Genomic DNA, 27,070 nt, shown 5'->3' on the forward strand with positions numbered 1-27,070 from the left:
AATCAAGGATGCTTGGCCCCTCCCAGTGGAGAAGCTGAGTTGCCTAAATTCTTCTTGCTTTTAAATCTGGATTAATCTGGACTCTAAAGTAGGAATTATCCAGGAGGAGAGAGGATCAAGGAATGCAGCTCTGGCTGAGCTAGGAGAAACACGACACAGAGGAAGTTAAACAGGGACTGACTCATATCAGGTTTCAGCTCCTGGAAATGATGCTTTAAGCACAATTTTTACAAGCTGGAGTCTATCCAAATAGGAACTGGGCTCTGGGGGAAATGTCATCTGATAAATAGTTCAAGAAACCAGGGATGTTAGGATGTTTTGACTTGAAAATCAAAGCTCTTAGCAGTCATACAAGAAGCCAATTTCAAAGAAAAAGTTGCAATATGTAGAAGTAGATTTTTTTTCCTCTGAAACTCCATAAGGAAGAACTAAAACTAAATTATATAAATTCTAGGGGAGAAAGATTTTGTTTCAAATTAAGAAAGAACACATTAATCATCAGACTTAGATGCAAAGGGAATGGGATGGGATGGGCAAAATGGGCAAACTGTTGGCTCTTCCATACTTAGTTAGAAGGTGGGTGAACATAAACATAAAATACTTCAGTTAATGATGTGTGTGCTCAGTCACTTCAGTCATGTGCGGCTCTTCGCGTCCCTATGGACTGTAGCCCAACAGGCTCCTCTGTCCATGGAATTCTCCAGGCAAGAAAACTAGAGTGGGTTGCCATTCCCTTCTCCAGGGGATCTTCCCGACCCAGGGATGAAACTCACATCTCACATCTACCTGCACTGACAGATGGGTTCTTTACCACTAGTACCACCTGGGAAGCCCCAATTAATGACAAGTCAGGTTAAATGTCCTGTAAAATCCTGCTCTACTCTGAGATTCTGAGGGTTTCTATGATATACGTGAAATAAATGCTACATGTCATTAATATGATGGAAATTCTGGGTAAATAAACTGTAGAGGGGAGGAGTTTCACAGAGCGATATTTCAGTCAAGTCTCAAAGTTCAGGTAGTATTTGTAAAGAAAGAACAGACTTTCGGACTCAGTGGGAGAGGGAGAGGGTGGGATGACTTGAGAGAATAGCATTGAAACATACACATTAACATATGTAAAACAGACAGCCGGTGGGAGTTTGATGCACGACACAGGGCGGTCAAAGCCAGTGCTCTGCAACAGCTGGGGGATAGAGGGAAGAGGGGGATTCCGAAGGGAGGGGACACATGTATGCCTATGGCCAATTCATACTGATGTACGGCAAAAACCATCACAATATTGTAATTATCCTCCAACTAATTTTTTTTTTTAAAGAAAGCAAGTCAGAAAAAAAAAAAAAAGAAAGAAAAAAAAAAGTAGTAAGCACATTCCAAGGATGAGGCAGAATTATTTAAGACATCCTGAGTAGACAAGCCTGGTTGGACCAGAGTGCTTTCTGGAGCTGTCTTTAGTAAAGTTAAAATACAAGGTAGGAGCCAGATAGTGAAATACCTTCACCTCTGTCCAAATCTTGACTTTACCCTGAAGACAGTGAAGTAACCAAAGTAAATACATACATACATACCTAGGGGGAGGGGGGCTAGCGTACTGATTAAAAAGAATTAGTGAGTCAGACAGATCTGCATTCCAATTCCAACCCCATCACTTGTTAGCTGTCATGCCTCTCTAAGTTCTAATCCCCTCATCTGTCTATTAAAGATAACGCTGCTGCTGCTGCTAAGTCCCTTCAGCTGTGTCCGACTCTGTGCGACCCCATAGACGGGCAGCCCACCAGACTCCCCCTGGGATTCTCCAGGCAAGAACACTGGAGTGGGTTGCCATTGCCTTCTCTGGATAAAGGTAATGAGGTTAATGATATTATCCATCTCATAGACTTGTTGTCAGAATTAAGTGAGCTATTGAATGTAAATCTGATACATACTAAGCAGCAATAAACAATGCTGCTAAGTCGCTTCAGTCGTGTCCGACTCTGTGCAACCCCATAGACAGCAGCCCACCAGGCTCCCCCATCCCTGGGATTCTCCAGGCAAAAATATTGGAGTGGGTTGCCATTTCCTTCTCCAATGCATGAAAGTGAAAAATGAAAGTGAAGTCGCTCAGTCCTGTCCGACTCTTAGCGACCCCGTGGACTGCAGCCTACCAGGCTCCTCCGTCCATGGGATTTTCCAGGCAAGAGTACTGGAATGGGGTGCCATTGCCTTCTCTGACAATAAACAATAGCTATAATTATTTTTAAAAGAAGTGGGACATGGAGGCAGAGAAAGAGAGAAGGGAAATTCCAAGCATTCAAAACACACTATCCTTTGAAATGGTAAATATTAAAGCAATTATTGATTTCGCTCAATCAAGACTTAATCTATCGTAAACATATCCTCTTAATATCTGTCCTAAACTGCCTCAGAACTTCATAAGAAGCTGGGGAAAAAATTAGAAATAGTCCCAGATTCTTCTTATTGCATAGTGACAGAATAATTGGTCAAAATATGCAAAAGGGAGACATTTTTCCAATTCTTAAGGAACACACCTGTCAAAAATTAAGTAAAAGGAAAACTGTGTCCAACTCTCCAAATAACCCACAAGTTCTAATTACCTTTCCTTGAAGTTCAGAAAAGGCTTTCTGGAATACTCTTTCATTTTCACTTGTTGAACTCAAAAGACGTGCATTAATCATGAGAGTCTTATTCAGAGTTTGTTCAGTCTGAAAATTGAAAAGTGCTGCTAAATGATTCATGCCAGGAGGTAGCATGTCAATTTTTCAGACTTTTCCAAAACTGTCGGGTATAATACGTGTACACACCTTAGATTTGCTAGTAGTTGCTAGGATACCTGCTGCCACCTGCAGGAGTAGGATCATAAGCAGTCCTATGAAAAACTGAAAAAAAATAAAAAAAAGGAAAAGAAAATATATTCAATATTATCCCCATTACATTCTGAAACCATGTGGGGATGTTTTGGACATGGCGCTTCTTTCTGCAGTAGGGATCCTAATTACTGTAGGAGTATTAACCATGCTCTTCATTTATTCCACTCTCCACCTCAAGAATCAAATTTGGAGGCATTACTGCTCAGAAACATTTGCTCCAGAGACTGATTAAGGAAAATTATTAAAACTAAAATTGAATCATAGGATTGTAGGTAGCAATACGATGTTGAATGGAGGGAAGTTCAAAAACTGAAATGAAGTTATTTGAATATGATTTTTTTCTTCATCAAATACAAACTCAAACTTCAAGACAAATTTCAGAACTGACTTCAAAACAATGTCTCTACCACTGTGAGAATCACCTGGAGTCTTTTTACAAATATAGTCCTGAAACCTGCCTCAGATATACTGAATTCTAATTTCAGAGGTTCCCAAAAATGAGTTTTTCATAAAAAGCTCCTAAAGTAATTAAGTCCTCAAAATGCAAATGAGGCCTTATTAATCAAAAAGCAACCACCAAGGATGATATTAGAGTTCCATTAAAGCTCTTTCATTGTAAAAGCTAGAGAGTTCCAGAAAAACATCTACTTCTGCTTTATTGATTATGCCAAAGCCTTTGTGTGGATCACAACAAACTGTGGAAAATTCTTCAAGAGATGGGAATACCAGACCACCTGACCTGCCTCCTGAGAAATCTGTATGCAGGTCGGGAAGCAACAGTTAGAACTGGACATGGAACAACAGACTGGTTCCAAATAGGAAAAGGAGTACGTCAAGGCTGTATATTGTCATCCTGCTTATTTAACTTCTCTGCAGAGTACATCATGAGAAATGCCAGGTTGGATGAAGCACAGATGGAATCAAGATTGCCAGGAGATACATCATTAACTTTAGATATGCAGATAACACCAACCTTATGGCAGAAAGTGAAGAAGAACAAAAGAGCCTCTTGATGAAAATGAAAAGAAAAGAGTGAAAAAGCTGGCTTAAAACTCAACATTCAGAAAACTAAGATCATGGCATTCAGTCCTATCACTTAATGGCAAACAGATGGGGAAACAATGAAAGCAGTGAGAGACTTTATTTTTGGAGGGGCTCCAAAATCACTGCAGATAGTGACTGCAGACATGAAATTAAGAGACACTTGCTCCTTGGAAGAAAAGTTATGACCAACTTAGCATATTAAAAAGCAGAGACATTACTTTGACAACAAAGGTCCATCTAGTCAAAGCTATGGTTTTTCCAGTGGTCATGTATGGATGTGAGAGTTGGACCATAAAGAAAGCTGAGCACCAAAGAATAGATGCTTTTGAACTATGGTGTTGGAGAAGACTCTTGAGAGTCCCTAGGACTGCAAGGAGATTCAACTAGTCCATCCTAAAGGAGATCAGTCCTGGGTGTTCATTGGGAGGACTGATGCTAAAACTGAAACTCCAAAACTTTGGCCACCTCATGCGAAGAGTTTACTCATTGGAAAAGACCCTGATGCTGTGAAAGATTGAAGGCAGGAGAAGGGGTTGACAGAGGATGAGATGGTTGGATGGCATCCCTGACTCGATGGACATGGGTTTGGGTGGACTCCGGGAGCTGGTGATGGACAGGGAGGCCCTGGCGTGCTGTAGTCCATGGGGTCACAAAGAGTCTGATATGACTGAGCAACTGAGCTGAACTGAACTGAAAGCTCTTTTACCTTGCCTCATAATAAACCATCAGTTAAAAAATATTTGTTTAGGGGCTGACACAATACTTCTTTTATTAGAGAAGAAACAAGTTCAGATGAACTCTGATAAACTCTTATGTCAGATTTCTATCTAATAAATACTTGAATTTAAAATTTTTTGTTCTATATCCACTTATTATTGTCTACTGTGTAAGTGTTCAAAGTGAATTATCTGTTGGTTATCTCAACCCAAATTATCCTTGAAGATTTCTAAAGGACAAATCTGATTATCTCATGTCCTTACAATTTTCTTAGCAAGGACTGTGATTTGACACTAGTCCACACTCAGACCCACCTTCCATCATTTACTGAAAACAGTCCTTACACACTCTAGCCATACCCAAGATTTTTCAGTTCCCCAAAGATGCTAGCACTGTACTGCCAGACTATCTCCATGGAAAGCTCATCACACCCTTACCCATACAAACACCTTATCCATTTCTGCTTCCAGCTTGAAAGTTCCCTCCTTTATCATTGCTCTTTTCTTCTTGGACCACCTTTGCTGTAGCTAATTGTTTATTTGTTAGTCTTCCTTAACGGGTTCCATGAAGTGATGGGACCAGATGCCATGATCTTAGTTTTCTGAATGTTGAGCTTTAAGCCAACTTTTTCACTCTCCTCTTTCACTTTCATAAAGAGGCTCTTTAGTTCTTCTTCACTTTCTGCCATAAGGGTGGTGTCATCTGCCTATCTGAGGTTATTGATATTTCTCCCAGCAAACTTGACTCCAGGTTGTGCTTCATCCAACCTGGCATTTCTCATGATGTACTCTGCATATAAGTTAAATAAGCAGGGTGACAATATGCAGCCTTGACATACTCCTTTTCCTAGGACTGCAAGGAGATCCTAACAGAACCAGTCCTAACAGAACCAGTCTGTTATTCCATGTCCAGTTCTAACTGTTGCTTCCTGACCTGCATACAGATTTCTCAAGAGGCAGGTCAGGTGGTCTGGTATTCCCATTTCTTGAAGAATGTCCACAGTTTGTTGCGATCCACACAGTCAAAGGCTTTGGCATGGTCAATAGAGCAGAAGTAGATGTTTTTCTGGAACTCTCTTGCTTTTTCAATGATCCAACAGATGTTGGCAATTTGATCTCTGGTTCCTCTGCCTTTCTGAAAACCAGCTTGAACATCCAGAAGTTCATGGTTCATGTATTGCTGAAGCCTGACTTAGAGAACTTTGAGCATTACTTTGCTAGTGTGTGAGATGAGTGCAATTGTGTGGTAGTTTGAGCATTCTTTGGCATTGCCTTTCTTCGGGATTGGAATGAAAACTGACATTTTGCAGTCCTGTGGCCACTGCTGAGTTTTCCAAATTTGCTGGCATATTGAGTGCAGCACTTTCACAACATCATCTTTTAGGATTTGAAATAGCTCAGCTGAATTTCCATCACCTCCACTAGCTTTGTTCATGGTGATGCTGCCTAAGGCCCACTTGACTTCACATTCCAGGATGTCTGCTTCTAGGTGAGTGATCACACCACTGTGATTATCTGGGTCATGAAGATCTTTTTTGTACAGTTCTTCTGTGTATTCTTGCCATCTCTTCTTAATATCTTCTGCTTCCATTAGGTCCATACCATTTCTGTCCTTTATTGAGCCCAACTTTGCATGAAATATTCCCTTGGTAGCTCTAATTTTCTTGAAGAGAACTCTAGCCTTTCCCGTTAAATTGTTTTCCTCTCTATCTTTGCACTGGTCTCTGAGGAAGGCTTTCTTATCTCTCCCTGTTATTCTTTGGAATTCTGTATTCAAATGGGTATATCTTTCCTTTTCTCCTTTGCTTTTCACTTCCCTTCTTTTCACAACTATTTGTAAGGCCTCCTCAGACAATCATTTTGCTTTTTTGCATTTCTTTTTCTTGGGGATGGTCTTGTTCTCTGTCTCCTGTACAGTGTCACGAACCTCCATCCATAGTTCATCAGGCACTCTGTCTATCAGATCTAGTCCCTTAAATCTATTTCTCACTTCCACTGTATAGTCATAAGGGATTTGATTTAGGTCATACCTGAATGGCCTAGTGGTTTTCCCCACTTTCTTCATTTTCAGTCTGAATTTGGCAATAAGCAGTGAATGATCTGAGCCACAGTCAGCTCCCAGTCTTGTTTTTGCTGACTGTGTAGAGCTTCTTCATCTTTGGCTGCAAAGAACATAATCAATCTGATTTCAGTGCTGCCCATCTGGTGATGTCCATGTGTAGAGCCTTCTCTTGCGTTGTTGGAGAGAGTGTTTGCTATGACTAGTGCATTCTCTTGGCAAAACTCTGTTAGTTTTTGCCCTGCTTCATTCTGTACTCCAAGGCCAAATTTTCCTGTTACTCCAGGTGTTTCTTGACTTCCTACTTTTGCATTTCATTCCCCTATAATGAAAAGGATGTCTTTTTTGGGCATTAGTTCTAGAAGGTCTTGTAGGTCTTCGTATAACTGTTCAACTTCAGCTTCTTTAGTGTTACTGGTTGGGGCATAGACTTGGATTACTTCTCTCGTGGTACCCTCTAATTTGAGATAATTATATTAGCTTCCACAACAAAAACCTCTAAATAAAGTGAGAGAGTTACATCAATCTTCACAAGTCCTTCTGACAGATAATGGGAATGGGAAATAATCCTCCAAAGTCTGAAGGTTGGGTATTGGGATGCGTTGGGAAAACTCACCAAAATCATCATGAACTGGTTTTCTTTCATGGCACCACAGCATCCCAGGAAACCCAGAATCATGATGACAGCACCCACAAAAATTAACATATTCACAACAATAAAGGGGCTAAGGTTAGCATCCCCAGGAACAAGAATCTGAAAATGAAAAAGAGATTAATGGCAGAAAATTCATTTTCTTGATGTTTGTTATTCAACAAATATCCACTGGGGACCTACTATGTGCCAAACCCTGTTCTAAGACACTGAGATGCCATAGTGATGTGAACAAGTAAAAATTCCTGCCTTTAAGGAGCTTACCTTCTATTGAGGTGTTACTTGTCCAATGTTTCCAATTTTATGCCTTTTGAAGCTTTATATTGGATGTTGGATGAAAGAAATGCAATAGGCTTTTCAAACAAAAATTTTTTAAAGTTCAGAAGGATCAGTAGTTTTATCCATGATGTGATCTTTGATTTGCATAGTTTGTGTTTTATCGGAGAAGGCAATGGCACCCCACTCCAGTACTCTTGCCTGGAAAATCAGATGGACAGGGGAGCCTGGTAGGCTGCAGTCCATGGGGTCGCTAAGACACTTTTCACTTTTCACTTTTATGCATTGGAGAAGGAAACCGCAACCCACTCCAGTGTTCTTGCCTGGAGAATCCCAGGGACGGTGGAGCCTGGTGGGCTGCCGTCTATGGGGCCTCACAGAGTCGGACACGACTGAAGTGACTTAGCAGCAGCAGCAGCAACATATATATGTTTTTATGGTAGTTTAGTTAAATTATAAAGCCTAAGTTCCTCAAACTACTGATAGACTCAACAGTATGAATAAATCTCTAAAACATTATGTTTGGCTAAATGTACCATATTCAAAAGAGTGACTACTGTATAATTCCATTTATATGGCAATCAAGAATAGATAAATCTACACAAAAATAAACAAATGGGATCTCATCAAACTTACAAGCTTACGCATAGCAAAGGAAACCATAAACAAAACAAAAAGACAACCTACAAAATGGGAGAAAACATTTGCAAATAATGCGACCTACAAGGGATTAATTTACAAAAGATACAAATAGCTCACACTATCAACAGCAACAACAATAAAAACAACCCAATCAACAAATGGGCAGAAGAACTAAATGGGCATTTCTACGAAAACATAAAGAAGGCTAACACGCATGTGAACAGGTGCTCGATATAGCTAACTATTAAAGAAATGCAAATCAAAACTATAATGAGATATCATCTCATATCAATTAGAATGGCCATCATGAAGTCTACAAAAAAGTGAGGGAGAGGGTGTGGAGCAAAGGGATCCCTCCTACATGGTTGGTGGGATATAAGCTGCTGCAGTCACTATGGGAAACAGTACGGAGGTTCCTCAAAATGTGATACACACACACACATTCATACAATGCTACACACAAATACACACACACACATACTCACGATAAGGAATACTACTCAACCATTAAAAAGAATAAAGTAATGCCATTTGCAGTAACATCAAAGAACCCAGAGATTATCATAGTAAGTGAAGTAAGTCAGAAAGAGAAAGATAAATACCATATCATACAATTTATATGTGGAATCTAAAATATGACACAAACGAACTTTTAAGAAATAGACTCACAGACATAGAGAACAGACTTGTGTTTGCCAAGGGGGAGGTGGGGTGGGAGGAAATGGAATTTGAGGTTAACAGATGAAAACTATTATATACAGAATGAATAAACAACAAGATCCTACTCTATAGCACAAGGAACTGTATTCAATATTCTGTGATAAACCATAATGGGAAAGAATATTTTAAAAGAATGTATATATATGTACAATAAAATTGAATCACTTTTCTGTACAGCAGAAATTAACATAACATTGTAAATCAACTATATTTTGATTTTTAAAAAAATATCCAGATGGGGAATTTTAAAAAGAGTAGGTAAATCCAACCTATGATGATAGAAATCAGAGCAGTGATGGACTTTGAGCAGAGTATCAAGTAAAGAGGGAACAGACTGCAAAGGGATATGAGGAAACTTTCATGAGTTAATAAAAATTCTTTTCATTTTGATTGCAATAGTGATTACAGAGGTCTATACATTTGCCAAAACAAACCAACCATATTTTAAACTAAGAAAATAAGTCTAGTTCCTGATATTCCATATCAAGTCTATCTCATTCCCAGGAAGTATAGTCTATAGAGTCTTCCAGAAACTCTTTTGCCTGACTATTTAGAAATGGGATATTGAGGAAAATATCTTAGGTCTCTTAATGATGGGCCGGACTACCAATCCTGCATAAATTGGTTCTTCTCTTCCCCACATCCATAACCTTCATCACTATCCTAACACCTAGCCTCAATCTATCTCTTGCTCTACAGATATGACCAGAAGCAAATCACAATGAAACAATGAAACTTTGTGCCTGTGTTACATATGAGTTCTGCGCATAGCCTATTCATCTCTCAGGAGCTTTATCTACTGGGTTATTTCTAGGCAGACCACTAGTTATTACACTAGTTAAGAGGCTGCCTTCTGGGATCTGCGGCACAGCATGCAGATGTGTGCCTTTAACAGGAAATACGAAGAAATAAACTCATGATCTTTACATTTTTAAAGACTTTTAAAATCAATCCATAGCCTAGACAAAGCCTTTGTTTGACAATCAGAAAGAAGGAATGTGCTGAAGATTTAAGCACACTAAAAACAAAATCTATATTCTAGTCAGAGTCTTAATAAATTAGTTTCTTCTAACCATGAATTAGTTTCTAACTTTACTGGGCTCCAGTTTCCCACTTATGAAAGGAATTAGGCCAGCCTCTGTGAATACCCAAGGCTTTCTTTGAAATTAAGAGTTGATGCTCACAGATACTGTTTCAATTTGCATATTTAGAAAGCTTGGTTATGTCCTAAAGATTTTTTTTGCCTCTTTTTCAGGCTTTTCTGGTTTCTTTTTTTTTTTTTTTTTTTAATTGGTTTGCTTGTTAAGATTGGAGCTAAGAAATCAGTTTTGTTAGTAACCAGGCATGGCATCTGAGTGAAGACAGATAACAACCCAAGGAATAAGCAGCACCAGGAAATCTGGTCTACCCACTCACCATCAAAGGTTGCTTCATGACATTGTAGCCAGTCAGGAAAACCTTAAGGTATCCAAGACAGTTGAAGCTTCACCAGCTGAGTTATCGGTACTTTGGTCAGACAACACAGATATAGAAACAGTAGGTCAGATAGCTACCAGTGAGACATGAATAGTGTGCTGTTGCCATTGTTTAGTCTTTCAGTTCCGTCTGACTCTTTGCGACTCCACAGACTGTAACCTGCCAGGCTCCTCTGTCCATGGCATTTTCCGGGCAGGAATACTGGAGTGGGTTGCCATTTCCTTCTCCAGGGGATCTTCCTGACCCAGGGATGGAACTCACATCTCTTGAGTTTCCTGCATTGGCAGGCGGGTTCTTTACCACGGAGCCGCCTGGGAGGCCCCTGGATAGTGTAGCCAGCACTTATTTGGCAGGTAATGAAGCACTTCTATGAGACCGACCTGGGCACAGGGACCCACTACCAACGTGGCCAGAAAGCAATGTGCTGGCCACCTGATGCTGACTCTTTTAAGACCAGCCCAACAAGTGGCTATTCTTATTTAGAAACAAAATGAAAATTTGAGTTCAGGTGTTTGTTTCGGGGAGAGATGTGCGTGCATGGTGGCTCAGTCGTGTCCGACTCTTTGCGAGCCCATGGACTGTAGCCCACCAAGCTCCTCTGTCCATGCGATTCTCCATGCAAGAACACTGGAGTGGGTTGCCTTTTCCTTCTACAGGTGATCTTCCTGACCCAGGGATTGAACCTGCATCTCCTGCATTGATTAGCAGGCAGATTTTTACCACTGTTCCACCTGGGAAGCAGTCAGGGCAGAGACAGTAGAGTTTTAAAAGCTGTCTTGGAAGAACACTGTCTCTGTGTGTCTTCGGATGAGGGGGGATTTCTATAGGAAAGGACATGACAGAACCTTGAAGAAGAAGGCTCAGGGTCCTCTTTGGATTATAAGGGATCTCCTAGGATGGCTGCATGTACACTTTGCCTCATGCAGGGCTGAGTTCATCCTGAGGGAGAACGAGGCGTCTCTAGGGGACACTTTAGCACCCATGGCTTTGCTAAAAGATGTGCACAAAGACATCCTGGTGTCCTTCTTTTCTGTGTTTGCTCTCAGGTCTCCCCTTCAAAAACTTCTCCTGTTTTTCCACTAGAAATATTTGGTTCTCTGCACAGTCTTGATTCTTTGTCACTGACTTTGAATAAATATATGTCAAGCTGGTTAAAGTTGTCCTGGAAGATACTGCCTTTTGTTTAGGGATAGAGACAGAGTGCAAGAGTCAAAATATAACTCAAGATGATGTCTAGCTCTATTAACTCATTCTTATCCCCAGATTTGGAGTAACACTGTCTCAAGGACAGCTCTTTAATACATTCAATGTGTGTGATTTCTGAGACTAAACACCAAGTTTGTTTACCAGAAGGACTGGGGGGAAATATAGCATTTGCATATCTACCAGAAACACAATAAAATTTTAAAATAAAAGACAGGTTGCACACACATCTTAAAAAAGGCCAAAGCACCCTCTAAATCAATGGGTGTTCATGTCTAAGCTTATTTATGAGTTCCCAAGTCAGACATCAGCTTCTCAAAGATTCTATGCATTTTTGAATACTGTTCTTGGCTCAAATTTCAGAATCCTAGGACATAAAGAAGTCACCGTTATATTTACCAGCATAAACCAAAGCCCAGATGGAATCGAATGTTACCGACTCATTGCCACAGTTGTCTCCCCCTCAGTGTCCTCACCATGACGAGGCTCAGGACGAGCACATGCCTAATCACCACTGTGCTTTTCTGGGTTCTCTATTGGTAGAAAGCAAATTTTAAAGGAAAGGAAAGAAAGGGAGAAGAAAGAAAGAGGGAAGGAGGAAAGAGAAAGAGGGAAAGAAAGAAAGACAGACAGGAAAGAAACAGTGAGAGAGAGAGAGAAGGTGAGAAAAAAAAAAAAAAAGAAAGGTCCAGAAAACCCACCTATTTTAGGAAAAGAATCAGAAGAGATGTCAACTTGCTTTTTCTTTCAACTAGGTTATTATGTCTAATAGCATATAATTGCACCATGGTCAAATAAGTTTTAATAGCTAATGCATTACCTGAATTTTTGTTTTAAGAATATCTTAATACTTATTAGATAGGAACCGATATTCCTCTTAAAGAGGAAACTTTACTTGGGCAAACACTTTGAAATGGCCCTAGAAGTAGAAAATGTGAGATTGAACAGTGGTGAGAATCCAGATTACAGAGCACAGGGTAACTGCCCTGCAAGATGTAAGAATCATAATCTCAAGGGTGGAACATCCCTAAGAAGAAGGGAGACAGGAGAAGTCTTTCCTAGCAGGGAAGTCAGGAAATGGTGCCGGCACCTGTGCTGACTAAAACTGACAGAACAACCCCACACTCTCTCCACACTGTGACTCTGGTACAAACAGAAACCATGTGTATGGAAGTCAAAGACTAGAGCCAGAATTAACTGTATGAACTAAACTTCCTCCAGACCTGCAGAAATCCTGATAAGTGCTCTGGCAGCCATGGAATGGCATTTGGTGGGAGAAACGGGATCCTGCTAATCTTATCTTGATGTCAGAAAGTGGGACATCACCAGTCAACTGCTGAGTTACGTGGCTATGACCAGCCTTTTACTGTTATAAGGGATTACCCTCAACACCAGCTGCCCCAAGTCATTACAACTATCTTTGAATTTTGCTGCCTTTAAAGCAGTTTGAAAAAGAAATAAAACAGATTCAAGTAACTCTTCTCCAAGAGAACATCTTACCATCTTTCCTTTTGGAGCAACACCTCACCCTGGAAATCAGCCAAATTCATTGTCAATATCTTGTACAAAAATTTCTCTTGGTTAGAGAGGCAAAGCAGTCTATATCCTACAGATAATTTCAGGCTGCACTTTAACAAATAACAAAGCAGGCTGATTCTACTTTGGCCCCTTCTCACCTCTGCTGTCAACGCAATCTTCCTGTTTGGGGAATAACACCTTCTCTGTTCTCCAGAAGGACTCATTAATGCCTAACACAGTGCCAGGCATAGAGTGCGTAACCTTGATTAATTAATTATAAAGTCACTTAGCACGAATAATTATGTGAGGCAGTTAGGAAAATGCTATAAAACCATCTTATTATTACTATCGTTACTTTCCTCGCTATAAGAGAAATAAACTACTTTGTCAGTGGTGTAACATATTTATTTACCTCTTGACCAATTTTCCCTGCTCGTATCGAAATAGCTATGGAAAGGATAATGGCACCACATAGCTGCAGGAAAAAAAGGGGGGGAAAATGTTAGAATGTGCCTAAGATAAAGTAAAACTCTAATACCATACAACCCTAGCCATCTGGTTACAGTGGTTTATCATTAATTCTACCATTATAACCTAAAAGACATAAATGAGGAATATTCATGTATAGATAATTGCTTGAATGTTCCACTGTAGTTGCAAAGTTTGGTAAGAATAATCTGTTTCCCATCCACAGTCATTCATAGGTCTAGGACAAGAAGTCATCTTCACTATGGGGGACAGGAAAGATGGTTTTCCATATTTCAACTCTGTTTTTTCTAGATTTTAGCATGCAAAGGGCTACCAGGTGGCTCAGTGGTAAAAAATCCACCTGCCAAAGCAGGAGACAGAAGAGGCGTGGTTTCAGTCCCTGGGTCAGGAAGATCCCCTGGAGTAGGAAATGATTACCTGCTCCAGTATTCTTGCCTGGAAAATTACATGGACAGAGGAGCCTGGTGGGCTAGAGTCCATGGGGTCACAGAGAGTCAGACATGACTGAGCACACACATGCACACTCACACAACATACAAAAGTTATGTCATAACAATTTCAAGAAAAAATATCCTTATTGGACCTCTGGGCTTGTCTCTCAGAAGCTGTCTTAGACCTAAAAAGAAGGGTGTAACTGATAATCACCAAAAATTCCTACAAGATTCAAGCCAGATATACAGGCAACAGTAGAACATTTGACAAAATTTGCAGTTAAGCAATAATGGTTTACAACACTGTACCCAAACAAACTCTTAAAAATAAGCTCTTTTAGGTAGTAAAGCTTACCCAGGGAAGAGGAACAATGAGGAACAGTATTTAAAGTCTTAAATTCCTGTAATGACTGTACCAGATTATTTAATTTGGACCAAGGCCAACACATAAAATGTGAAACACATTTTACTTTAGTGTAAGAAAAAAACTTGTCTTTTAGGTTTGGGTTTTTTGTTTTGTTTGTTTATGATATAGATGTTGTAGCCTTAAAAAAAAATCAAAGATCTATTATTAGACAGAGATGTTAAGAACAAGCTTGGTAACCGACAGACACAGCAGTAGACTTTAGAGGAGTTTCCAGACTATTCTGGCCTCAGGGTGCTCTGACAGAGAAATGTCTAAGTCCTCCAAACCCTGCGACCTGGTAGCATCATTCTTTTCATGCACGCTTGGGCCGTATGCTCCAAACCGCCAAAGAGCTGTTTCACTTAATGGCTTCTCATTACATTTGGTGTGGAAGCAGACTCAGGGCTTTGTGAAAGCAATAGTAAGTACAATGAGTGGCTAAACCTACGCTCCCTAATAGATCTCAAAAATCATCTAGACTCAAACATTTCATTTCAATAAAGAAACTGGAATCTCCCAAGAGATAACTGTCTCATGGCGAAAATCTAGCACCACTCCAAATTTAGCCTTGCCCTTACTTCAAAACAACAAACGCAATGGAAAACCAAAGCTTTCTACTAAAGAACTCTTTGCCAAAGCTCCAAATAACCTATACAAGTTAATTATCTTATAGGTGTGCACATGCACACACTGTAAAACACAAAACATTGAGAAAACAGCTTTAGAGTCTGAAAACCCTTCTTACTTCTTTTCCTTCTTTCTGCTAAATCCTAATTTCATTTGCAGATGAAGACCAATGCTCATTTTAGCCGTTCTTGTTAATAAATAAATCTGTAAGAATTTATGTCAAATGATAATAAGACCCTCTGGGATTTTTAGTAATTTTATAACAGTTGGATTTTTGTTTGTTATTTCAATTTGTTGACTGATATTTTTCTTTCTTTCTCTTTTTCTCCCTTTCACAGGTAGATTTACATTAATGGTCTTAATAGTCACTCTGACTTTTAGCTTTAACTGAAAATAACATTAATTATATGATAGTTATTATGATTATATTTACTTGACTTTTTAATGAAATTATGCATGAGAAAATTTTAAGAACTGTGTCATAATTTATTAATTAAATTAATTAAATGTAACTTTTATATCAAGAACAATCAGTCTAGAGTCATGATCGATACTAACTTGTTTTATCCCAATTGTTATAATACTGATCTTCAGGTTCTTAGAGCCCTTTCTCCAGTTTGACTTTAAGCATTCACTCTTGATCTTTTTATAATGTCTTAAATAGAGTATGAATTAAAAAATAAGCATCCAGGTCTGTCCTCCTGTATGTTATTAAGGCTGTAAAAGGAAATGAGGTGATATGTTGGGCCCCCAGGCCCCTGAAGTGGACACTGCAGGACTTACTAGGCCTTCTTCACCCACCTCACCCTCCTTTTTGGTTTCTCTCTGAAGAAAGTCATTTTTGTTGCCACTCAGCTCTCCTGAGACATTTTTCTTTTTATGAAATTAGGATGCAGTTGGTCTGAACCAGCATTCTAAGAAATTAGGTAATTGACACTTGCTTACGAGTATGCTATGGACTGAGTTATGTGCCCCCTAACTTTCTATGTTGAAACCCTAATCCCCAATGTGACTATATTTGGGGTATGTACCCAAAGTGGAGTGAACACCTCCCTCTAGCCCCACAGATTCCTTGTCCCATGAGGTTGGAAAAGGATAAGAGTAGGGCTAAAATACTATCACCTCAGATTTCAGTATTTTTAAATTAAAAAGCAATTTGATTGTTGGAGTTGGAAAAACAGCATTAATTGAATTATTATTGTGTGTCAGTCCTTAGTCACAAGCTTTCATAAAGTAGATTAGTTAATCTTCACCACTGATCCTACCACATAAAATTACCATCATTGAACAAGTGCAGAGACTGAGGCAAAGAAAACTCAAGGAATATAGGTCTTTACAACTGTTGCTGTTACCCAAGATATCTCATCTAGAGATTGTAGGTCCCACCACTATGCTGATGGGAAGGAAAAGGCCTTTTCAGGGAAGTTAGAAACATCTAACTGAAATCCATAACTACAGAAAGACTTCAATATCAGGAAAACAGGCCACAAAGCAATGTTGATTCAAGATTTGCATCTCAGTCTGTTAGTTTCTTCAAAATCTACTTTCTTTCCATTCTTCTAATTTATGATAAAAGAATTTCTGCCTTACCATAATTCTTGCCATCTTATTTCTTCTTCTGTTTCAAAATCCAACATTAAAATTTACTTCTTACTATACAGAGTGATTTCATATCGCTATCTCATAAAAATGCCTATATGATAATGGTTGAAATATCTGTTTCTTAAACATTTATTCAGCATTATTCTGAGTTCCTTGTATATATGAACCCATCTAAACTTCACAACAACCCGTGAAGTTAAAACTATTACTATTCCCATTTTATAGATAAGGAACTGTAAAGCTCAGAGAGGTTAAACAATTTCCCCAGAGTCACACAATCGGTGATGAAAAAATTGAGGTTCAGCTCTTGACCTCTGGGCTCCAGGACCTTTGTCATTGTTATAGTTCCAAGCTAACTGCATAGTGGTAGGCAACCATTATATTTTCAAAGTTCACACGCTTTCGTCATGGTCAAGTTTTAACTTGGGGGACTTCATCAATCAGAATGAAATATAATCGCGTCTTATTTTTCAGGGATCTCATCTCATAGTTACGTCTACTCTGCTTTGTTGTTGTTTAGTTACTAGTCATGACCGACTCTTTGCGACCCCATGGCCTATAGTCCACCAGGTTCCTCTGTCTATGGGATTTCCCAGGCAAGAATACTGGAGTGGGTTACCATTTCCTTTTCCAGGAGATCGTCCCAATGCAAGGATCGAACCTGCATCTCCTGCTTTGGCAGGCAGATTCTTTACCACTGAGCTACCAAAAGCCCCTACTCTGCTCTGTTTCAATGGCTCTCAGCACATCCAACCTACAGGCCCAGGTACCATAAAAAATGCAACAATGACATTGAAGTGTTGGATTCTGAACTCTCTCAACTCCTGACATCCATTTGCTGTCTTCAAAACTTTTCATGTGTCAACTTCCTTCAGCTGCTAACACATTTGGTTTTACAACTCGGCTCCTCCTTCTCACCTTCCCCCATTTGGGTTTTTAGTAAAGTTACTTCACTCTGCTTTCTTTCATGAAAAGCCAGCCTTTATACAATCTTTGCCTCTGGCAATAATTTCACCATATCTGTGTGCTACAGGCCCGGTGTTCCATGCTTCTCGTCATTATCATTGTTTAGTCACTAAGTCGGGTCCAACTCTTTTGTGACCTTGCAACCTGCCAGGTTTCTTCTGCACCAGACCCATTAGATACTCCAAGCATCCAAAACACTCCTAAGCCAGACTTATCTAAAAGGACCACAAGAAAATGTGGGCAGTTTCTGTTTCAACACAAGACTCAGAGAAATAGGTTTTATACCTATGATTTACATATTCTCTACCATACCTCTCATTCACTCTAATTTGCATCAAACTCTAGCATGAGTGATTAAAAATGATTTTTACTTTCACTTATTTTTCTTCAATTACATATTCTAACCAATAGAAATCACTGCCTACTTACGTGACTTATCTCAAGTTCTCTTACAAAAGAAAGTGGTGTGTTAGCTTAAATGACCATATGCATATCTTGGAGATATGTCAACATCTGGCCCTGCTTTACAAAGGCTTAGCTTAGCGAAAGTTACACCAGAAAGAATGCATTTGAAAACACAAGGTCATGGATATCTACAAGAAAACCACATCAGTGGGACTGTAAAATATTTGCTTAAGTAAACATTAGAAATATGACAAATTGCTAATTTCCTATGAAGGATTGTAAAACTCCAGCTGAGAACTCTGGGTTGGGAGTACAGAGAAGAATAGAATAGGGATAGTTCCCTAACCTCACAGACTCCTCCTGTTCTAACTTTTGAAAGAAAATATTGATGTCACCTGTTGGCTGGCAAGTTATTATCAGCCTTTGTGACTGTTGGGAAGACCCCCTGGAGAAGGGAAAGTCTATCCACTCCAGTATTCTGGCCTGAAGAATTCCATGTACATAGTCCATGGGGTCGCAAAGAGTTGGGCATGACTGAGTGACTTTCACTTTCACTTTTCATGACTGTTGCTCTTACTCAAGATACCTAAAGATTGTAAATCCCACCACTATGCTGATGGGAAGAACAAGGCCTTTTAAGGGAAGTTAGAAACATCTAACTTAAATTCACACCATCAGAAAGACTTGATTATCAGGAAAGCAGAGATAGAGGTAACCATAAAATAATCACAGCTTTCCAGGAAAGCAGTGACAATGTTCGGGTACAGCATGTACAGATGTCTACAGCTCACCTTGTACGCTCTTCTTAAATTTATAATCCTGAAACTGTAACATATCCATTTCCTAGACTGTCTTTTTCATCTCAGTTTAAAATTCAGATTTCTTTCAAATTCCTGATAAGCAATTTAATGAAACACTGACCTCTATGTATTTACACTCGTCATCAAAATTTTGTATGCTGTTTTTATACAACAAGGATATATTTTGACTATAAATTTTTGACTTTATAATTTGAGGATTGCTGCTAGTTTGAAGACTCTGAGACATGTTATTAAAATAGAAGCATATTTATTAGCATATTTCTACTTCAGTTTGTTTAAATGGTCCATATATATTGTGTATCATAAAAAGACAGTGGTTGCAGCTTTTTAAAAACAGGTATCAGGACTTCTTGGAGAAATAGCCGATTCCAGGTCTGGGGCAGGAAACAAGAAAGGGAGCCTGGAACATCTTATCATCCTAAATAGTGAAGAAGTTATCAAAGATATTAGGGCCATGTAGATAGGACTCAGGAGCCAAACTGAAGATGCTCCCATTGCCAAAAATGGAATAAATTACACATCAGTGAGGATAAGAATGGTGATCGTATTTAACTCTATTATTTTTAAGGATATTTAAAAAGCTACTTGCTTATTACTGCTGTATGATACCAGAAAATTAACTCATCATTTTGAAATCTGTTGAGTAAAGAGTAAAAACATTTATGCTGCCTTTCTTAAAAAATAAAAACTGGGCACTAATGTTAACCAATTAGTAAATGCTAAATCTCTCCTTGTTGAAACTATTCCAGCTAATAAATGAAGGGAATAATAGATATAGGATATCACCATTCTGAGACGCTTAATGAACTGACAGGTTTAGGTTCTTAAGCACCAATAGCTACTAACATCACAAAAAGTGAGATGGTCAGACAGTATATACCTTTTGATGAAAGAACAAAATATCACTTATAAATTAGTTATCCCCTATATATCCCAAATAATAACCTGATTCTTAATCAAATTGCCAAATGCAACTGCTAAGTTAGAGATAATATAGAAGACAAGGGAACACATTAAACTATATCATGGATATGCAAACAGCAAAATCCAGATCATGGAAAATATAAGACAAACCAAACACGCAACTATATAAAATTTCTGGGAGAGGAGTGGGGAGATGAACCTAGATGGAAACTGACATAAAAGATATATCAACCCATCACAGTGTTTGGACTTTGTATTCAGATTCAAAGAGGAACATTTGTGAGGAATTGGAAATTTGAATCTTGAATAGATATTTGATAAGCAATTTTAAAACTCTTATTAATTTAGTGTGATGGTTGAAATTTTTTAAAAAGGGAATTCTTTATCTTTTAGAGATATGCATTAAAGTATTTACCGATGAAATGGTATATCCAGGATTTGCTTCAAAATAATATGCAGAGGGGAAAGTACATGAGAATATCAAGGGGCAAAGGCTGGCCATGGTTTCATGGCTCTTGGGCTTGGCTGATGGGATTGATTACCCTTTTCTATTTTGTGAATGTTTGAGGTTCTCCATAATAAAAACTTAAAAGCAAAGCCAGCCGAACTACATAGGCGTTTCTTTGTTTATATTCTACTCTCAATATTTAATCAATTTTAAATATTTCAAAGGGAGGAAATTGATCAGAACAAACTTCTAAAATCTGGCATATATTCATGTGCCTCGTTTAGTATTTGCAAAAGCAGTCCGTTTTTCTAAAGAAAAGATGAAGCACAAAGAACAAAACTTCTTTATTCTATTTTATTTATCTATATTCTCTCTTATTTACTTTACCAATATATCACTTGTACTCATTAGGACTACTGACACTGAAAGTCATTCTGGGCAGTAAGACTGTATGCCTCTACTTAAATTTAATTAAGAATATCATTATTTTAATAGGAAATAGAAACTTACCAACATGTAGATACCAGCTGCCTATTTACCAGGTGAAAAAAAAAAAAACAGAACTTTCTTCTGCTTATACTGTATAAGTCATTTTTTAATACAGTACACAAAACAATTATTTAATTGAAGCATTTTGGGCTATTTCAACTGACTTCAGTCAGTTAGTTCAGTCGCTCAGTCATGTCCAACTCTTTGCGACCCCATGGATCGCAGCACGCCAGGCCTCCCTGTCCATCACCAACTCCCAGAGTTTACTCAAACTCATGTCAATCGAGTTGGTGATGCCATCCAGCCATCTCATCCTCTGTCGGCCCCTTCTCCTCCTGCCCCCAATCCATCCCAGCATCAGGGTCTTTTCCAATGAGTCAACTCTTCGCTTGAGGTGGCCAATGTACTGGAGTTTCAGCTTCAGCATCAGTCCTTCCAATGAACACCCAGGACTGATCTCCTTTAGGATGGACTGGTTGGATCTCCTTACAGTCCAAGGGACTCTCAAGAGTCTTCTCCAACACCACAGTTCAAAAGCATCAATTCTTCGGCGCTCAGCTTTCTTCACAGTCCAACTTTCACATCCATACATACATGACCACTGGAAAAACCATAGCCTTGACTAGGCGGACCTTTGTTGGCAAAGTAATGTCTCTGCTTGTTAATATGCTATCTAGGTTGGTCATAAGTTTCCTTCCAAGGAGTAAGTGTCTGTTAATTTCATGGCTGCAATCACTATCTGCAGTGATTTTGGAGCCCCCCAAAATAAAGTCTGACACTGTTTCCACTGTTTCCCCATCTATTTGCCATGAAGTGATGGGACCAGATGCCATGATCTTATTTTTCTGGATGTTGAGCTTTAAGCCAGCTTTTTCACTCTCCTCTTTCACTTTCATCAAGAGGCATTTTTTAGTTCCTCCTCACTTTCTGCCATAAGGGTCATGTCATCTGCATATCTGAGGTTATTGATATTTCTCCTGGAAATTTTGATTCCAGCTTGTGCTTCTTCCAGACCAGCGTTTCTCATGATGTACTCTGCATATAAGTTAAATAAGCAGGGTGACAATATACAGCTTTGACATATTCCTTTTCCTATTTGGAACCAGTCTGTTGTTCCATGTCCAGTTCTAACTGTTGCTTCCTGACCTGCATACAGGTTTCTCAAGAGGCAGATCAGGTGTTCTGGTATGCCCATCTCTTTCAGAATTTTCCACAGTTTATTGTGATCCACACAGTCAAAGGCTTTGGCATAGTCAATAAAACAGAAATAGATGTTTTTCTGGAACTCTCTTGCGTTTTAGATGATCCAGTGGATGTTGGCAATTTGACCTCTGGTTCCTCTGCCTTTTCTAAAACCAGCTTGAACATCTGGAAGTTCATGGTTCATATATTGCTGAAGCTTCGCTTGGAGAATTTTGAGCATTACTTTACTAGTGTGTGAGATGAGTGCAATTGTGTGGTAGTTTGAACATTCTTTGGGATTGGAATGAAAACTGACCTTTTCCAGTCCTGTGGCCACTGCTGAGTTTTCCAAATTTGCTAGCATGTTGAGTGTAGCACTTTCACAGGATCATCTTTCAGGATTTGAAATAGCTCAACTGGAATTCCATCACCTCCACTAACTTTGTTCATAGTGATGGTTCCTAAGGCCCACTTGACATCACATTCCAGGATGTCTGGCTCTAGGTGAGTGATCACACCATCGTGAAGATTAAACAATCTTAATGGCACCATTTATATTAAAATGACAACATCAGTTTTCCAACATCCCAATCCATACCTCATTTTTCCATTTTTCAATGTTAGATGCTTCTTATCAATGTGTTATTTCTTATGTCAGTAGACTTTCAAGAGAAATATAAGAGTTGGCTAAAACACAAACTTTATTGATTAAAAGATGAGGTGATAATACATCAAAATACTAGCTTTAAATTTCTGATTCAAAAGTAGTGAGGTAGTTTAATCTTTCCATGAATAAATAATTTTATTGTTTCTCTCTCAAGTTTAGAATGACCATTGTTTCTTCTTTGGACCTTTGAAAATGAGCCTCTTCTGATGTCTTTACACTCTACCATTCACCTGTTTCAACCCCAGGTGTAAAGGTTAGAATTATAGAATTGGGCTCCAGGTGGAATCATATCAGATTTTTCAGAGTCCTTAAACTGAGGACGACTGTGTGATGTACAACTAAGAACTGTCCTTTAGTTAAGGGATATTTTTTCCTCTGTGATTGTTTTATAACAATATCAAAACATTTATGAAATGTTTATCCCCACAGAACCTGAGGTGCACTTTTTGGGGTCATTGTTTCATTTTCAATTACTGAAAAAACCAAAGAAAGAACAAACATGTTCAAACAAGTAAATGGAAAATATATTCTCCTCCTCCTCCTATTTCTCTAGTGCAGTCTGTTCTCATTTATGCTATTTGTATCAAGATCCTGTTTCTTGCATAAAATTGACAATTACAAGAAAAACACTTACCCAGAACACAAAGTTGAAGATAAACATAGAACATTTTATACAGACGTTTACACCTGCCATGTTGGAAAAGGATCAGGAATCCTGATTCTGTGAGTTTAACTCTTTCTTCTAGGATTGTTCTGTGATGGCTCTGGAGTAATTTGCCTGCAGAGATTTCTGCACTCACAGCTTCATAGCAAAAATAGAAAGCAAAGAAGTGGAGAGGGGAGAGTGATAATCTGGTTATTAAAGTGGATAAAAAAAATTAACCCACACATTTAAATATCACAAGGATTATCTCTAGGCAGGTGTGTTCTTTTGCTTACATGGCTCCTGGGGTATTGGGTCAGAATATTTATGATCCTTTCTCCAAAACTGCCTCCCCTAAAGTAACTGCCAGGATAAGGGAGAGGGGCTGGAGCAGGGACAGAAGGGCACGGCCATGCCACAATGCTGCTGGGTTCAGACAACACAGCCTGACTTCCCCTGCCCCTACTTCCGATACTGCAAAAGCAGGTCGTTTTGCCCTGAGATAAAGGGACATTGTGTCACCTCATTTTTGCACTGGCTTTTCTCAAGAGTACAAAACTTGTTCTTGATGCAACAAAATGCATTTAGAAATCTGCAAAGTCTTCAGGCTTAGCTACAGCAACCCTTTATCCTTAACCCCAGAAGAGTGAGAACAACCGTTACCTAGACCTGCCTTCCAAATCTTCAAAATTTAATTCAAAACAATTCCATGAAGCTGCCTTAAATGCATTGCTGCTAAGGGAAATGGGGGGGGGGGGGGAGAAGCGGCCCTGTCCATCCTAAGACTGTTCAGCTTTTTAATTTTTATTTCTTTACGAAGTAAAATGGAAAAAGTTCTCTGACTGTCACTACTGTGGTCATTTTCCAACACGTAGCCATTCTGATAGCTCAGTTGGTTTTAAAGGTGGGCACTATACTTTTCTTCCTCTGGAAAACTGTATCTAACAACACTTCTCTCCACTAACTCAGTTTCTGTATACCCTGGTCCTCTTGAACAGAAAATTGAGAGTAAGAAGGTAATCATAGTTCAGTGGTCATAGATTGTACAATTTGTTTCCAGTACTAATAAAAGGCAGCTGTCACAGGTAAAGGCAAAATTGCCTGCCCTAATCAGGGAGGTGTAGACTGCTTTTGTGTAAATAGTTTGGGTCATGCTAATTTCCACATCCTGCTTTTAAACGGGAGTTCTTTTTCCCCCCAGTCAAAGAACTCTATACTTCAAAAGATTGTTGGGTAATATTATTCTTTTAAATCTTTGTGAAGTTCTATACATTAAGCAAGCATGGACTTCTTAAAATTTTGATGAGCTAAAAGAATATTTTTCTAATTTTTCAATGACATACAAGGTGCCTTTGAAAAATCACATTCCCTAAATATCAAATCTTTTTTTTTTTTTTAAATATCAAATCTTTAATGTAATAGTGGCAATAATATTTGGAGTTAAGGCCAAATTTAGGGTTACTTAAAAAAATAATGAGGGCTTCCCAGGTGTGCCAGTAGTAAAGACTCTGCCTGCCAGTGCAGGAGATGCAAGAGATGTGGGTTCAGTCCCTGGGTTGGGAAGATCCCCTGGAGGAGGAAATAGCAACCCACTTCAGTGTTTTTGCCTGAGAAATCCCATGAACAGAGGAGCCTGGGGGGCTGCAGTCCATGAGGTTACATAGAGTAGGACACGACTGAGCAACTGAGCACTCACACACGAAAATGCTGGCTTAACATTAGAATGATCACGAAATTATTGGTGTCCTGAGCTGTTTTCTCCTAGAAAATAAAAATAATTTCACAAACTTCTACTGAGATACTAATGTATACAGAACTATCCACGGCTGAAAGAAGAGAGTTGCTGACTGAATGAAAAACAAATGGATTTATAGTCCTAGAAATGATTATCTATCATTTCAAGGTAAAATCAAAAGAAATGTATAGATTAAAATGCTGGGTTTTTTTTACAAGAATGTATTGAGAGTACCTATCAAATTTCAGTTTGAAATAGATTTTTCTGTAGATGCTGAATCTCCTTTAATATGTATATATAGTCTTTGGTTAAATTGCTACTGAACCCTGAAACAAAAAGAAAATTTATGAGTGTGTGTTTATAGGAAAATTACTCTGTGTAATAGAATCCTCAGTCCAATACAAAATCTATATGAAATAACTCACTGTTTCTGTCTTAGTAAATTTGATAATCACCATTTGCCCAGGTCAAATGCTACACAGTCATTTTGTATTCCTCTTTTTTGCTTCATATCCAATCATTTCCCATAGTCTGTTGCACTCCTAAATTGCCTTCAAACCTGTTTCTTACTTCTCATCCTTTGTCACTGTCATTCAACTTTTTATCATCTCTTACTTGAGACATTTCAATAAAATCATAATTTGTTTTTCTATCAGTCTCATCCCTCTCCTATCTGTCTTAGCACGCCAGAATTTTTTCTCTTGTCTTTCCATAATTCCCTTTGTAAAATACTTATTGCCATGTACTTTCCCTGATTAAAAACCATTCTAAGGATGGCTTCCTGGTACCTACAGGATACATTTCAGACTTCACAGAATGAGACTTAAAACATCTCCCAGAACTTTCTCCTGCTCCTCTCTCCCTAGGTAACCTCCACTCTTAGACTCCATAACCTCAGAATTATTTCACAGTCCTAGAATATACTGGGGGATGTTATGCCTCTGTGCATGTTGTTCCTTCTGCCTGGAATATTCTTTTCTACCTCCTCTACTTGATGAGGGCTTCCCTGATGGCTCAGATAGTAAAGAATCTGCCTGCAATGCAGGAGATTCAGGTTGGGTCCCTGGATCAGGAAGATCGCCTGGAGGAGGGCATGGCAACCCACTCCAGTATTCTTGCCTGAGAATCCCCATGGACAGAGGAGACTAGTGGGCTACAGTCCATGGGGTCACAAAAGAGTCAGACATGCCTGAAGCAACGGCATGCAGCAAGCCCTGCTCGGTGAGTTATTGCAACCACCTCTTGGTGCTCAGCTCAAATGGCATTTCACCTATGGAAATCTTCTCTTCTTTACCCACTGCCCCTACTCTGCGAAGACCTCCTTGCTTCTCAGTTGTTATGCCACTAAAATTTGAACAAATCTTTAGTCTAAAATCACTATCCTTTATAACATTGATTTTTATGCATGAAAGGCCAAGATCCTGACTTATTTATCTCTACACCCACCGTAACAGCATGGAAAATAAAGGGATGTGTGATTACAGCCAAGACTTCTAGAAAGTTCAACTGGGACTCCTTCATAAATTTCAAAGGAACTACCAAGATGCTTCCTCTCCTCACAATAAAAGTCAATTACCAAGTAAATTATTTCCTTTATTTCAGGACTTGTCAGCATCTCAACTTGCTAATGTTCAAGTAGGTGATAAAGTGTGTGTGAGGTGGGTGGGCGGGTATGTGGGGGGGTGTGTAGGTGTGCTCAGTTGCTCAGTTGTGTCCCACTATTTTCAGCCCCCTTCTCTGCCCATGGGATTTTTCCCAGGCAAGAATACTGAAGCGGGTTGCTGTTCTCTTCTCCAGGGGATCTTCCCGACCCAGGGATCGAACCCATGTCTCCTCCATCTCCTGCACTGGCAGGGGGATTCGTTACCACTAAGCCACCTGGGAAGCCCCATGAAGTATGCACATAGCAATTCCCAAATGAATGTGACCTCAGAACATATTTTTGAAAGACATATACGTGGATCTATGCAGAAACAATGATCTAGATAAATTGTCACATGAGAAAAGGGAATCTCAGAGAGACAGTAGCCCAAGCTCACAAAACTGGCAGAGCTCTTTCTAG

The 27,070-nt window shown here is 39.1% G+C and overlaps 1 protein-coding gene across 1 annotated transcript in view; it reads right to left on the reverse strand.

Annotated features, from left to right (window-relative positions):
• TSPAN8 (tetraspanin 8) overlaps nucleotides 1–23,324 on the reverse strand; it is a 35,749-nt gene extending 12,425 nt beyond the window's left edge. Inside the window, exons 1-5 of the mRNA XM_061121875.1 lie at nucleotides 23,265–23,324; nucleotides 13,586–13,648; nucleotides 7,303–7,440; nucleotides 2,802–2,876; nucleotides 2,595–2,702 (exon numbers count right to left, since the gene is read on the reverse strand). Coding sequence (XP_060977858.1) covers nucleotides 2,595–2,702; nucleotides 2,802–2,876; nucleotides 7,303–7,440; nucleotides 13,586–13,648; nucleotides 23,265–23,324 — 444 coding nt within the window. The remainder of the gene's footprint in view (nucleotides 1–2,594; nucleotides 2,703–2,801; nucleotides 2,877–7,302; nucleotides 7,441–13,585; nucleotides 13,649–23,264) is intronic.
• Between the last annotated feature and the right edge of the window lie 3,746 nt (nucleotides 23,325–27,070).

The sequence above is a fragment of the Dama dama genome, chromosome 3 (genome assembly GCF_033118175.1).
Source record: "Dama dama isolate Ldn47 chromosome 3, ASM3311817v1, whole genome shotgun sequence".
In the NCBI taxonomy this organism is placed as follows: domain Eukaryota; kingdom Metazoa; phylum Chordata; class Mammalia; order Artiodactyla; family Cervidae; genus Dama; species Dama dama.